This window comes from Podarcis melisellensis, assembly GCF_964234715.1.
Source record: "Podarcis melisellensis genome assembly, chromosome: 1".
In the NCBI taxonomy this organism is placed as follows: Eukaryota; Metazoa; Chordata; class Lepidosauria; order Squamata; family Lacertidae; genus Podarcis; species Podarcis melisellensis.
In genome coordinates this window covers 1,503,990-1,518,843 of record NC_138528.1, presented here as the reverse complement: position 1 = coordinate 1,518,843, position 14,854 = coordinate 1,503,990, and the positions used below count along the sequence as shown (strand labels likewise).

At 51.9% G+C, this 14,854-nt stretch overlaps 1 protein-coding gene across 5 annotated transcripts in view; it reads right to left on the bottom strand.

Moving 5' to 3' along the window:
• The window catches only part of RGS3 (regulator of G protein signaling 3), a 66,430-nt gene that overhangs the window by 9,436 nt on the left and 42,140 nt on the right, over positions 1–14,854 (bottom strand). For 4 of the 5 annotated variants that reach the window (XM_081909871.1, XM_081909872.1, XM_081909873.1 and 1 more), the window contains exon 19: positions 5,086–5,787. In XM_081909871.1, the coding sequence (XP_081765997.1) occupies positions 5,086–5,787 (702 nt within the window). Of the gene's footprint in view, positions 1–5,085; positions 5,788–9,606; positions 9,747–14,854 lie in introns of those variants that run through there. The other variant, XM_081909875.1, reaches the window with a different exon arrangement.

Sequence of the window (14,854 nt, the reverse complement as noted above, 5' to 3'; positions counted from 1 at the left end):
TTATTTATACCCCGCCCATCTGGCTGGGTATATGTTCATCTCAGAAGCAAGCCCCACTGTATCCAACACTGGGTTGTAACCTGGGAAGAATATAAATCCTCCCTTTTTGCCCGCTCAGCTCAGGAGGATCATTTGCTGAGGAATTTCTCTCTCTTGGTCACTTGCCTCCCCCCCCCCACCCTTTCCGCTCACCCGTGGGAATGGGCTCCCCAGCCAAGGAGCCTGAGGGTCCCGCAGCTTCCTTCCCCTGCTAGGTGAGGCTTCCGGAGATTATTGGCCTGGCCGTCTCCCTCCCTGGCAGAGACACTCCACGAGGCAGCCTGCCCCAAAGACATTTCCTCCCATTGTTGGAAGGGGAGAAAGGGAGAGACTCTGCTTCCACGCAGAGGCAGAAAGGCAGGCGGGAGAAGTGAGGACTTGGGGGTCCATCTGCCAGGGGTCACAGAAGGGGGCAAGCCCTCGCTAACACAGGGGGGAGCTTCCAGCCAGGCTGTGCGCTGTGCACACTCCCATTTGCTCTGCTTTGGGAAGCTGCCTGCAAACTGCAGTCCATTATCTACCCTGCGTGTCTATGTGTTGTTCCCCAACCCACACACTACCCAGTTTCAACCCAAACTGAGAAGAATGACTTAGCAGTGGCTGTAGACATATTAGTGGCTTGAAGTGCAGCCGGGTCCTTCTTTTTATCTAGTCAGTTTCAGAATTGTGCAGTTAACACACACACAGAGAAAGAGAGAGAGAGAACTCCAGCCATTCATGTAAACCAGCTGGGGGAGAAGGGACAAAGAAAACAATGGAGCAAGTTTGCTTTCTGCTGCTCTGGTGGGTAGGATCCAACACAATGGGCTCTATTTACACGAAAGGAGAGTCCGACCAAACATGAGGAATAGCTTTCTGATAGTAAGAGCCATTTGACAGTGGAACGGTCTGCCTTGGGAGGCTGAGATATGCAGGCAGGTATTTGGTTGCCTGCACGCTTGCACCTTAAAAGGAAAAACAAAAAGAATGTGGAATTGCAAAACAAACTTCCAGCAAAGCCAGCTTTTAATGCATATTCCACAGTGGGCAAAGCAGTCCCTTTTTATGTCTGAAACATAGCTTTTTCAATCTACCAAATTTGCACAAATGAGCAGGTGAAAAAATGAAATATATGCCTGTGTGTGTGTACACTGCCCACAGCCCCATTGGCAGCCTGTTGAGGAGCAGCTTACAAAGAGGGCAAAGAACAGCCAGGCTGGAGGAGGCACCTCTGAGACCTTTCTCAGACAGACAGACAGACAGACAGACAGGGGGAATGGGAGGCCCTGCTCTGTGTCAGGAGCTTCCAGACCGAATAATTGAAAATTGGTCACTTCGATGTAAGCTGTCCAATAATTGCCGGGAAAATGGCTCATGTCTAACACACACACACACACACACACACACACTCCGAGCCTGTGCTGCTCTTGCCCATTCACACACAGAAAGCAAATTTTTTTTGGGGGGGGGAATTGCTATGAAATTAAAACAACAACAACCCATAAACATGACAGAAACAAAATAGGAGGCTGGGGATAGGTGGTACTACCCATGTAACCCCCCCCCCCAGGCAACATTCAATTTTATATTTGTTTTAATTCCCTTACTAGATTATCCATCAGCTGGGAAAACCAAATCTTGACGGGAAAACATTCAAGCTGACAGCTGGATGACGAGGACCTGGTGTGGAGAACCCCACCACCCACCCCTCAAAAAATTGAGGCAGAAGCAGCTTCTAATCCACATTGAGCTTCCTCCCTGTGTAGACAAGCCCTTCTGGTCTCTCCCTGCAAGGAAGGGCTGATCTGGAACACCCAAAGCCACCCTGGAAATGACCGCCAGGAGGCAGCCAAGACACGCCATGAGCCCAGCCTGGCAGTATGGGAAACTCTTGGCTTGAGAATTACCGTAGATTCCGGCGTATTAGGCGTACAAGTCAACTCCCCAAATTGGACTTATATGCCCAGTCTTATACGCGGCAGCTTCGCTGGGCAGAGGCAGTGGGTGGCGGGCTCCGCTCCGGGAGGAAGCTGCCCAGCGAAGCCGGCTTAGCATCGCTGGGCAGCTTCCTCCGGGCGCGAAACCTGCCGCCCACTGCCGCTGCTCAGCGAACCCATACCCGGCGTATAAGACGTCCCCTGACTTTTTAGAGGATTTTCTGGGGTTGAAAAGTCGTCTTATACGCCAGAATCTACGGTAAGGAGGATGGGTTTTTTTGGTAACCAGGTGGGCAGGAGCTGCTGCTGAGGACCAGAGGTGTAGCAAGGTCAGGTCACCCCCCCCCACCCGTGAGTCCCAAGCCTACCGCTTTGCCATTGCAGCTGCTGCTCGCTGTAGCCTTGGGAGTCGTGGGTGGGGGGCATGCCGAATGTCATCCCCCTCCCTCAGGATGACACCCAGTGTGGTCTGCACCCACCGCACCCCCTTGCTCCACCCCTGCTGAGGACCAGGTGTTTTGCAACTGCCTCTTTCCGGTTGAAGGTCAAGGAGCAGAGAAGGGTCACCATGAGACCCCCTTGCCTGCAGTCTAAGCAGCTGAAAGCAGATCTGCCTTCATGACCTCTGCATCCCGCTGGAGAAACCTCCTCCCTCCACCCCCTGCCACCTGGCCAAGGCCTCCAGGAAGTCCCCAGCCAAGCAAGGCATCATGCCAACAGAAAAATCAAGCAAACAGGGAGCGGCTTATAGTGAGCCAGGCCATTGGTCCATCTCGCTCAGCATTTTCTACACAGACTGGCAGCAACGGCTCTTCCAGCTTTGCCTGGAGATGCCAATGAGGATTGAACCTGGGACCTTCTGCATGCTAGGCAGATGGTCTACCCTTGAGCAAAGGCTCTGCCCCTGCTGCTGCTCCCTAGCCAACGGCATCCAGAGACAGACTGCCTTTCAATGTGGGAGTTCCATTGAGCTAACAATTGCTCACAGTGCTTGCGATTGGATCTTTCCGGGGGGTGGGGTGGGTGGTGGGTGGTGGGGTTAGATTTTCTCCAGATTCCCTGCTTCACCCACTAGCCAACCAGATGTGAGGGCCTTTGTCCTCGCCCCTGAGTGCCCACCAGCAACTGGAGCTCAGGGGACTTTTGGTCTAGATGGGTCTAATCTAGGAAACCTTGCTTTACATCCTAGTCCTAATCGTGGATTTGCTGGCTTTTGGTAAGCCGCACTCTCAGCCTCAGCCTCTCTATCTGAGAAAGGGAGAACGTGGTGACTTCTCTGTGAGGATGATAGAGAAAGATCGCAGAAGGCATTCTGAGGTTTTGAAAGCGGGGTCAAAAACTGCAAACAGCATACTTATGAAACAGACTGGAAAATGGCTGTTCCTTTTTGTCCGCCATGATGCCTTGGAATGTAAACAAACATTCTGTAAGCAAAAGGAGGGTGATGGTGGTTGTCAAGCCATTCCAGCAACACACCCCACTGCCACATTCCCAACCAACACTTTGTGCAAAAGGCTGAAAGAAAGCAGCCTCCTGGCCAGTTCACCTCTCCCTCCCATGTTCCAGACAGCTTTTGGGGGGGGGGAGGGAGGAAGAGGGAGAGAAGAAAATTATCTCCAAAGAAATACTTTTCTAAGGACTTGTTTGCATTTCTCCACTTGTATGTGCTGTCAAGCCTCCTGTCTCCGACGGAGAGCAGAAGTCATCTTCTAGCTGCCTCTCAGGAGGGTCGCCTAGGGGTGAAGCATGTGCTCACACGCATGCATCTTGGGCAAGCAAATGATAAGAGCCCCCACCAGGAATTCAGGACTAGGCAGCCTCAGCCCTGCAGCTGCCATCAAGCCAGGCTTCCTGCAGCTAATCAGGTTACATACAGACCAGTTCCTGGCCGAGGGCTCCAAGGAGGCTGAGCTGCAGCAGGTGGACCAATCACAAAACAGAAGCAGCAATAATGGACAAAGCGCAGAAGAAGCTCACAGCAGCAGCAGCAGCAGCACATAGCTTCCCTGCCCACCGGCATCCTGGGCAGAAGTACAGCCTTGCTCAGTTTGACCTCTCTAGGGTTATGGGCGCAACAAAAAGCGAAAGGACATCTGGTGCCCCACCACTAGTGAGAAGGCCCTCTGCCTGGTTTCCTGTAACCTCACTTCTCGCAATGAGGGAACCAGCAGAAGGCCCTCAGTGCTGGAGCGCAGTGTCCAGGCTGAACAATGGGGGGGGGGGAGACGCTCCTTCAGGTATGCAGGGCTGAGGCCATTTAGGGCATCAAAAGGCAGCACCAACACTTTGAACTGTGCTCAGAAACATACTGAGAGCCACTGTAGGTCTTTCAGGACCAGTCTTACATGGTCCCGATGACAGGTCCCAGTCGCCAGTCTAGCTGCCGCATTCTGTTATTAGTCGTAGTTTCTGAGTCACCTTCAAAGGTAGCCCCACGTAGAGCACATTGCAGTAGTCCAAGCGGGAGATAACCAGAGCATGCACCACTCTGGTGAGACAGTGCGCGGGCAGGTAGGGTCTCAGCCAGCATAGCAGATGGAACTGGTAGACAGCTGCCCTGGGCACAGAACTGACCTGTGCCTCCAGGGACAGCTGTGAGTCCAGAATGACTCCCAGGCTGCGCACCTGGTTTATGGGTGCTCCTAGAACTTGGAGATGGCTGCAGAGAAGGCTGTCTTGGCTGGAAGCTGCATGTGACCTTAGGGCTCTATAGGTCTGAGCAGCACAAGGACTGAACCCAAATGTGCCAGTTATTGGCTTTCCCTGGGAAAGGAATTGCATTTGGAGGGCAGAAACAAGCCTTTCTTCTCTGTCTTAAGGACTAGAAACATTTAAAAAATATAATAGGTTATTAGAATACTGAACTCTCACTTGGTTAGCTTTCTTTCGGCAAATGAGCCACGAAAGGACAGCAATGAAGAAGGCGGCCCACTGCCTGAGGCAACAGCATCCTCCATAGCAGGAGCCAGAATTGCCCCTACCCTAGAGGTGGTATAGGCAGTGGCTGGGGGCGTGAGACTACCCCAGAGCCCACTGCCTGCCTTTCTTGAGGAAAACACCTTCTGCCCCTATGCCAAGCACCCCCGCTGTCCCCCAGATTCCCCGCAGGCGATCCCTCTGCGCGCCCTACCTTCCGGTTCCCGACGAAGAGCAGGGTGAGTTGGTGGATGGAGCCCCCATTCCTGGCCAGCTCCTTCTTGAGTGTCTGGGGGGATGGCAGTGTCCAGCTGGTGCCTGGACCCTGGGCCTCGGCATAGTTGAGGCTGGTGTCGGAGGTGAAGCAGTGCCCGCCCCGCGGATCCTGCAGGAGGCTCCCCTCGCTGTGGGTGCGCCGCCGTAGTGAGTTCTGGGCACTCAGGCTGCAGGCTGCTGGCTCGCCGGCCGAGGCTTCAAACATGCTGCAGCGCTTCACCTCCCCTCTGCTCAGGTAGGCCTCATGGCTGTCCTCGTCTTCTTCATCCTCCTCATCTTCTTCCTCCTCCTCCTCTTCCTCCTCTTCCTCCTCTTCTTCTTCCTCCTCCTCCTCCTCCTCCCCAAAGTCTGCTGGGCCATCAAGATCAAATGTGGCGATGGCTGCCGTGTCCTCCAGCCGCAGCTTAGGGATGGCGAAGGCTGTGGGGCTGAGATGGGTCTCTTTGGTCCCTTCCTCCTCCTCCTCGTGCTTCCCAGGGCTGGGGGCCCCCTTCTCCTTGGATCCTGTTGTTGGGGGGTCCTGGGCCACTGCCATTGTCTCCTCCACCGAGTCCTCCCTCATGGTGTGGGCCGTGGGACTTGTTCTGTCCTCCCTTGTGGAGGGCAAGGTCCCTGGCGCTGCAGCCTCTGGCTCGAGCATCTGGGGGAGGGGAAGAAGTAGAGAGGGGAAAAGGGTCAGCCACATGCTGGGGGTAGGGGTAGTGCAGGCACCGGGGGGGGGGCAGAGGGGCTCAGGTCTAAAACTGCAGCAGCAGGAAGATGGATTGCTCCATCGCAGATGCTTGAGTTGAGATTCCTGCTTTGCAGGGGGGGTCTACATTTCTGTGAAGAAGAGGGGCTTGGCATGCCTGGAGACCCAACCTTGTGACCCCCGAGAGGTGTCCATTTCCTTCAAAGAGTCCAGGGAAAGCTGCCGTTTGGGAAGGGAGCAAACCTCTTCTGTTCCAGAGACCACCTACAGAACTATGATCACCCAGCCCACCCCAAGTCCCAGCACATTTGGGAACTGGGGCAGAGAAAAACCTGTCATCGCTTGCCATGCGTTCTGCTGGATCGGGACCCAAGATCCTTTACAAAGAGGGAAAGGATACCAAGGTATAAGGCTCTATAAGAAAGCCACCTTTGGCCAAGTCAGACTGCTTGTCTCTTTCCCACTTCTCTGCTCCGGCCACAGCCAGAGACCCCTTCCTCATCACGTGCTGCTACCTGAGAGCCCTTCTTCACCAGAGGCTCCTGAGGGTGGGGTGGGGCCCTCTGGGCGTACTGATGGGGGCTGTGGTCAGTCCAAGACATGTGCAGACATTTGCTTGGGTTTCCCACAGTCCTTAGGAGAGGCCGCACAAGAGCATTTTACAAACCCTCTTTGGAGGGATGGTTGTCCCACCAGAAAAAGGCCCAACAGGAATGAAGAAGTGCCTTTGGATTGGGAAATATTGGGGGAAGGGATTACATTAAATTCCTTGCAAATTAAGACACAGGGTCTGAAGAGCTAACGATGTGCCTGAGATCTTCCTGAGAAGATGAGGAGCCGCAGTCTCTGCCTTGGATGCAAGTTCCAGAAACAAAACAAAGAGCCATCCTTGACCGACAGGCAGGTAGGTCCACCTAACTCTACTCTGCCTTCACTGACTGGCAGCTGCCCTCTCTTCCCTGCCCTACCCGGCTGGGATCTGGGTCCTCCTGCATGCAAAAGGGATGCTCCCAAAATGCGTTACAGCCCTTTCAGTTGCCTATGGGAAACTGGGACAGGCCTATCCCTGCCCCCTTATCCTGGGCATGTGGATAAGGTGTGGCCACTCTCCAGGTGGTCAGCCTGCAGGCCTGGAAGCAGCTCCCCTGAAGAGAAGAGCAGCCCCGAAAGTGGGTCAGCCTGAGAGGCCATCTTGGTGTCCAATAGAAGTATCCAACAGCCACTAGCCAGGCACCTCCAGGAATCTCACAAGCAGGGCAATAGGCAACCACCACCCCACTCCCAGTTATCTGTCCCCAGGGCCTGGGACTCAGAGGTAGAGTGCCTCTGGAGATGGATGCTCCATTCTATACTGGTTAGCAACTAGTGACGCCTGCATGATGCAAGAATGCTCTAATCCTCTTTTTAGCCTGGCAGCCGTGTGTGGGGTCGGCAGTTGTTGCCTGGCTAGAAGCAGCGGCCAGCAGCTTCTCTGCCTCCCCCACTCCTCAGCCAAGGGCCGATCCTTCTGTAATTCAATCAGGTTGGCCTGCTCCTTGCTTGCCCAGCCCTGACGTCAGAGCAACCAGCTTAGACAAACAGAGGCTGCCTGCTATCACAGCACCACTGTCAGCAGCGAGGGCAGCTGAAGTTCTTCCAGGCCACACGTCATGCACCGGGAGCTGCTCTATCGGCCAGAGCCACTTATGAGACACAGTGACTAGCAAGCAACAGGAGTGGCACTTGCAGGAGCTGGAGAGCTTCCTGGGCCAGAGAGAAAGGGCACCTCTGCAGCTGGACGGGGGGCGGGGACTGGCACAGAAGGAGCCTCTGCCTGCTTGCTCTTCAGGGTCAAAGGAGGGTGCTCTGGAGAAACACACTGCCAGCGGGCAAACACCAGGCACCCTATTGGACAGGCAAATCTTGGCTTGGCTAATAATTTTTGACCAACAACAATTCCCCCCCTCCCAAAGTATCTTCTGGCAGATGCAGAGGGTGTACAGAAGCTAAGAAAAAGCAGGGGCGATTCCTGAAGTTTCTTCACTTTCTCAAAACTTAGTGCAAAGGACCCTTCAAAACACTTTGCCCCCCCCCTCCTTCCCTGGGAGAGATTTGAGAGGATGATGGAGATGGAGAAAAAAAGGGAAGGGTCTGAGGGAATCTCTCCTTGCTGCTTTCCTTCTTTCCTTGGCTTCTCCAGGGTTTCTCCAAACAGCCATGCAAAGGAGCATTCTGGAAAGGGGTGTGGGGTCAGGGTCTTGTCAGGTGGCAAAGAGTCACTTGCCCTGGCTGAGCAAGGAAGTTGATTTGCAGATGTACACATCTGGTGATGGTGCCGTGGTGGAATACAACAATAGGTGCCTGACGTGCACTTAGTAAAATAAAAACAGGACTCTCAAGTGTAACCTAAGCGCTAAGACCAGCTGCCAAGTCCTGAAACTAGCCCGGATGGTGGGAGCTTTGGCCCAGCAGTAAAAGCTAAGCAGGGTCCAGTATGGTTTCAAATTGGACGTGAGACTGTGCGTGGAAATCCCTGGATTGCAGGGGGTTGGGCTTGATGACCCTCAGGGTTCCTTCCAACTCGACAGTTCTATGATTCCAAGGGAGGATCAGCTGTCCCTGCCTAACATTCCCTCTCCACAGCAGCTCTTTAAGGGATGGAGCCCAGAAATCATTTGTGGCACCCAGGCAACTCCACCAGCAGAGAGGCAATGGTGGTGGGGGGATCCCCTGGGCTATGATTACTGAGGGAGGGGTATCAAGACGCTCTGCATGCAAGGGATCCCTGGGTTCTAATCCTGGTAGCAACTCTGATTAAAAAAGAGCAGGCAGCAAGTCCTGATGGAAGACACACACACACACACACACACACACACGCCTCAGACCCTGGAAAGTCTCCCATCAGCAGAGTAGGCAACACTGGGCTAATCTGCCCCTGGTTCCTGAATGTTAAATAGACAAACACACACAAAACAAATAAAATCCCATAAGCCAGGCAGCCCACTGTGTTCGTTAAATAACACCAACATACTCAAACATTAGTGCAATGTGGCCAAGTGCTTCCTTTCATCAATTTACATTTTTATATCCTACTTTTAAAACTGCTTCTCAAAGTGGTGCATCTCTCAGCTGAAATGCTGGAGGCTCCGAGGGCATCAACTCCCCTGCCTTGGATAGGGAAGTTTTTAATGTTTGGTGTACTGTATCTTAATTTGATGGAAGCTGCCAGGGGTGGCTGGGGGGGGGAGGGATGGCATATAAGATGATGATGATTATTATTATTCAGCAGCACTTCAGAAGGACACAAGAAAAGACTGACCAAAACTCGGGGAGTGCTACTCAGAGCAGACCCACTGGCCATCTCCATCCATTTGAATGGGTCTACTCTGAATATAACTCACACTGAATACAACCTTTAGTTTATTATTATTATTATTATTATTTAAAAAAAAACAAAGCTCAACACCCAGAGAAAGAAGCTGGAATATTTCAGAAGCTCCTCACTTTCCTAGCAGTGCCCGTCTGCCCAGTGGCGTTTCCAGTCCAACCTCCCCCTGCCCCAAGACTCGGCAGCCCAGTGGCTCTGCGTGAGGAAGTGGGTGCCGGTCCACTGCAGACCCCCAGCTACAAAGTATGCCGTCTTCCCAGCATTGCCCCAAGAGGAGGGGCATTCAGCTTCCAGCTAATGTTTACTTGCCAGGCATCAATGGGGCAAGGGCTGCCCTGCCCCCTGCCTGAATGAGCCCTCAGCTCCTGGGTTCCTTGACCTTATATATCAGAAGCACTTACCCACTTTGTGGCCCAGGCAGGACCCCTCTTCTCCAGCCTGCCACTCTTACAGGTCACCCTCCCCTCCACGCAAGGAACCACACCACAACGACAGCAGCACCTTTAGCGGCACCCAGCAGTCTCACCCCGGGCCAGGCTCTGGCACGGAGACCTCCGTGCAGCCGGCCAAGCCTTCTACGGTTATTAATGGTGAAGCAGAAGCTGCGGCTCCCCAGATAGTGATCCTCAGAGCCTGTCGGTCTATTTCTGGCTCTTGTGGGGCTCTCGGGAGCTTCTTGTACCTGACAATAAGGAGGGGGGCGGAAAGTGACCTTCACTATCAACAGGGAAAAGACTCCCTGCCTCTCCCAATCAGAGCAGATGGAAACACACGTGTGTGTGTGTGTGTGTGTGTGTGTGTGTGTGTGTGTGTCTAAGACCCAGTCCTGGATCCAGTAGCCATGAAGTCCTAACTGATAGTCCGATTATCATTTATATGACAGCACTGCAGCATATACAGTCAGGAAGATAAACAGCAGCAGATTCCCATGGAAAATCTGCCCCCCATTTGAGCAGCAGCTGGTTCCATTTACGCTGCCTTTTTCAATGCTGCCTCCAGTTAAAGGCTCCCCTACTTAGAGATGACGGGTATCACAGTTTTTGCACATGCACTTGCACTGCACCATGGATTTTGTGGTTTTAAGGCTGCATAGACAGTATGCCACACACGGGCACTTCCAAACCTAGTCTGAAAAATTCCGGTAAAAGTGGGCTAGCTGAACTAATCCAGATTAAAGACCACCTTGCTCCTGTTTTTACTGTGACTATCTCAGAGTAGCATACAGGTATACTTGAAAATGATTCTCAAATAAGGATCTGGAGAATCAATGTTTTACAGCTACTGTTTCGAAAAGCAAGTGAAAGTAATTCCTTCCTGATTTGGTGTCTTATTATACACACACATTAGAAGCCTTCTTTTTCCCAAGACATACAACTAAATGCACTACCCTTTCCACTTGAATTGTAGAGAAAACAGGGGAAACACTTCTGAAAGTCAAGTGGATAATCAGGAAATGGAGGAGGAGGAGGAACTCTGGTGGGAGCTGGGAGCTCCCCACAGTGACTTTGAGGCACCATCTGCCCTGGCACCTGATGTATTAACCCCACACTGAAATTCTCTGCCGTTCCCTTCACTTCCTGCAAAGTCCTGAGAGCCCAACATTAACCTGCTGCTACTGCTGCAAAAGTATGGGCTGCCACGGTGCCTTTAAGAAATGATGTACACAAGAGTGGAATATAAGGCAAATTGGGATTTTTGGTAGTTCCGCAAGAGTTCGACTGATGCCCAACAACCTAAAATAAGCAGCAGGTTTAGAGGAGGAAGGATTGACTCCCAGGAGTGCAGGTGGCAGAGCCTGTCAGTGGGGCTGAGCTGGATCTGCTCCTTTCTGTATATTATTGTGAGTGTTAAGCTTGGTTTTGATGCTTGTATTAAAGTTTGTTTCTGTAATTTGCTTTGAGTTCATCTTTTCAAAAAAGCAACTAAATAATAATGTTCTTCATTTTGCCAACATTTCCCACATTTCTGCAGCAATTCGCTAAAAAAAAATACTGTAAAAATCCACCAGCATTTTAATGCACATTTCCCATTAATAAACACACATTTTTAATATACACATTTTTGCAAGCTATACCACCCCAACACAATGCAATTCTGTATATATTGTTTGGCTGCAGAACTGCATCTTACTATTTGCGGGACCTACAATTTTATGTTGGCTTGAGAGAGGTGAATCAGGCAGCTCCCTACTGAAACACAATCAGATCTCTCCACCATCGCTCCTGAGCCCAACAGTGGCCAATTCTGGGCTATGGGCTGGTCTGTGGCTGCTTTGTGTCATCATTGAACCAGGGGGGGGCACTCTCCTCCCCACGGACAGGCGGGGCAGGAATTAGTGGGCTAGTTGAAAGCATGAATCTTCCCGGAGATCAGGTCCAATTAACAGGGGCTCTGCTTTTCAAATGGAGGCTAATCCACTGTCTGTTTAATCACGCCAATTAATCCATCCCTGCTCATTGAATTTGACAGAGAAGGTGATGAAATACTGAGGGGGGGGGATTCAGCGAGGGGCAAGGGAGAGACGTCTGGACATGTCCAAGGATGTTTTGCCAAAGGCTGCACAGTTGTCTTCCTTTTCACATCTCACAAGAACTCAAACAACCTTAGGAACACAACAATTCTTCCACGGATTTGCCCAATTCTTTCCCCAACCCCAAAGCCATTTAAACTAGCAGCAACCTCCATGTTTAGAAATTATAAACAAATGAAGGCTGAAAAATGTGTTCTGTGTCGGTTAGCAAGTACATTCCCCCACCCACCCACCCACCCACTGATGAACCCGGCACCTGAATTGTGCAAGGGGGTGTGCATGTGGGAGTGTGTCCCTCCCATCCATACCAACTATCCCGTGGTTCTGTGGGCCATTTTGGTCCTGATCATAAAACCATAGAGTTGGAAGGGTCCAGAGGGGCTCTGGGGTTGGCAACCTCCTGCCAATGCCATCAGCATCCATGACAGGTGTCCATCCAACCTCTGCTTAACAATCTCTAAGGAAGGAGAGTTCCTCAGCTTCCTAGGGAGTGATGGTAAAGACAGGATAGGCCAGGAAGCACCGCTTTTACACTTATACACACAGAGAGAGGAATACACCCACAGTCTCTACTTATTTAACATCTAGAGCAGTTCCACAGCTGCTCTCAGAGCTGGGCAGCCCCTCTTTCACAGCCAGAGAGCTGGCGGGGAGCCTTCTTCCCCCTCAAGATGTTTACCCAGCAGCAGCAGCAGCATCCCTTGGCTGAGACAGCAGCCCTTCCTGTCCACCCAGCTCCTGGCTCCTCTGAACCAGCTGAAGTGCTTAATTGCACCATGGACTCACCTATCATTACGAGAGGCTCAAAAGCAAATAAACAAGGCTCCGGCTGCGGAAGCAAACAGAGCTGGTCAGGTTCCAACACGCCTCAGTAGCTCACCGGGAGCCAGTGGCCTTTGGGTCTTTGGGGAAGGAGGACTCTGGCATGTAAACACCTTCCTTCTCCTCCTTCTCCTCCTGCAGCGGGGGGTGCCCATGGATGGCTTTGCCCGCAAACATGCCCATGGCAACACAAGATGTCACTGTCGACATGTTGACATTAAGGCGGAATGGAAATCTCACCATCCACATCTTTCCAGTGAGCGCAATCGAGGCCAGTGAGGATGATTATGATGCAACTCTGATTCCACATGGGAAACGGCAGAGGCCTTAGGAGGGAGATTTCCATACCCTTCAAGTTGTTCACATTTCACAAGGACAGCCCCCTTTTTTCTAGTCCCAGGCATTTCACCGCCTCTTGCACTGCCTTGTTAAAACTGGGAGCCAGTGTGGTGTAGTGGTGCCAGTGTTGGGCCAGGACCTGGGAGAGACCAGGGTTCAAATCTCCCCCACTTGGCCATGAAGCTCATTGGGTGAGCCTGGGGGCCAGCCACCACCTCTCAGCCTACTCTACCTCACAGTGTTGTTGGGGGACATTAAATGAGGAGGGGGAAGAACCATGGATGCCACCACAAACGCAAGTGCACAACCAACAACACCCTCCGCAGCGGCAGAGCGTCTGAAGTCTAGGCTGGGCAGCTGGCAACAGGCTGTGGGACGCTCTGTTTTTCTGCGACCTCATTTGTCCCTTCTGCATCACGGCCGTTGTTTTTGTAACAAAAATTATGCAAGGTGCGTTAAGGGACTGGAATGGGAGCAGAAGTGACTTCTGTGGTGAGCAACGGACGGGATGTTCGTAACTTCTAATGTTTTTCCATTGCATAACACTCAACAGACAAAACCGAGGATGCTCACAGCCATACGCTGAATTTCACTGGTGAAAATCAAAGCATCCTTTGCTCACCTCTTCACACAATTCAAGGAAGCTTCAAAGGATACAGGCCCTCACAATCGAAGCACCTGCACTTACTCTGCAAAAGAGCCATAATTGGAGAGAGGTCCTTGAGGTATTGAGATCCTAAGCCAGTTAAGGCTTTATATGTCAAAACCAGCACTTTGAATTGGACCTGGAAACTAATTGGCCGGTACTAAGTTGGAACATTTGTGGTTTGAACTCCCCTGATAAAAGGAAAAGAATCTTTCATTTATTAAAAAAGGAAAAATTGGACTTGATTTGTCTGCAAGAAACTCACGGAAACTAACTGGCCGGCAATGCAGTCGGGCCAGGATTGACGTTATATGCTCAAACCGCCTTGCCCCAGTTGCCTCGCACAGCACAATTAAAAAAAAATTCTCAGCAGGGAGATAAAACAGTGGCAAATGTTTAATTTCTACCTGTTGGGCTGCTGTTAAAGCACAACAGCAGAACCAGTGCAGAAAAGTGGGTAACCTTACAGTTTTTCTTCCGAGTCCTGCTGTTTGTTTTTTTGAAAAAGTAACACCACAGAAATAATTTGCAGGCTCTTGTAATTTAACAGGAGGGACTAGGCTAAGCCCTCCCCTTTCCACTCCCAGTCCTTGAGATCACACTCTCAGCTCAGCACGAACTGGTCCAAAACAACCACACCTGCATGTGAACACACCCAAACACAGTGGAGTCTGCACTCACCCCAGTAACACAGACCAGGTTTGCCCTCTTGGCCATTCATTGCAAAATTACGTCCGCCCTTCCTAACCACCCTAGAAGGAAGCTTCACTGGGGATGGGAAGCGGTTACTCGCAACGTTTCAAAATCTCTCGTTCTAAATGAAAAATCTCAAGGCAGCACACAAACAGCTGTCAACAAACTGCAATCGAACACATTCATATTAAAGCACTGGAGAGGAGCAACTGAAACATGCATGAAGGTTGGAAGCAGCCAGAGAGAAAGGAAGCCTCGTTCTCCCATAGCCTGGAGCAACATATGCTCTTCACACCCGCCCCTCAGCTGTGCCAGCCCTGCTCAGGCACAGTTCACCCTCATTGCTAAAAGCCAGAATACCCACCAGAGATCCCCCAGGCCCTTCTTGGAGTGGGCAGAAAGCAGGGCAGAAGCACCACCGTTGTCTCCGAGGCTGCCACGTGGCCTCTCCTCACTCCCTCTGAGGTGGGCAGAGAGGCAGAGGGGTCTGGCGCTGCTGACCAGGCGCCAGGTGCCTACCTCGCAGGTGGGCTAGAGCCACGAAGGGAGGCAGAGGCCCTCCCGCTGGCTGCTCTGCCTCTCCTTTCTGCGGGGAGCATCTCTCCTTGGCTGGGAGTGA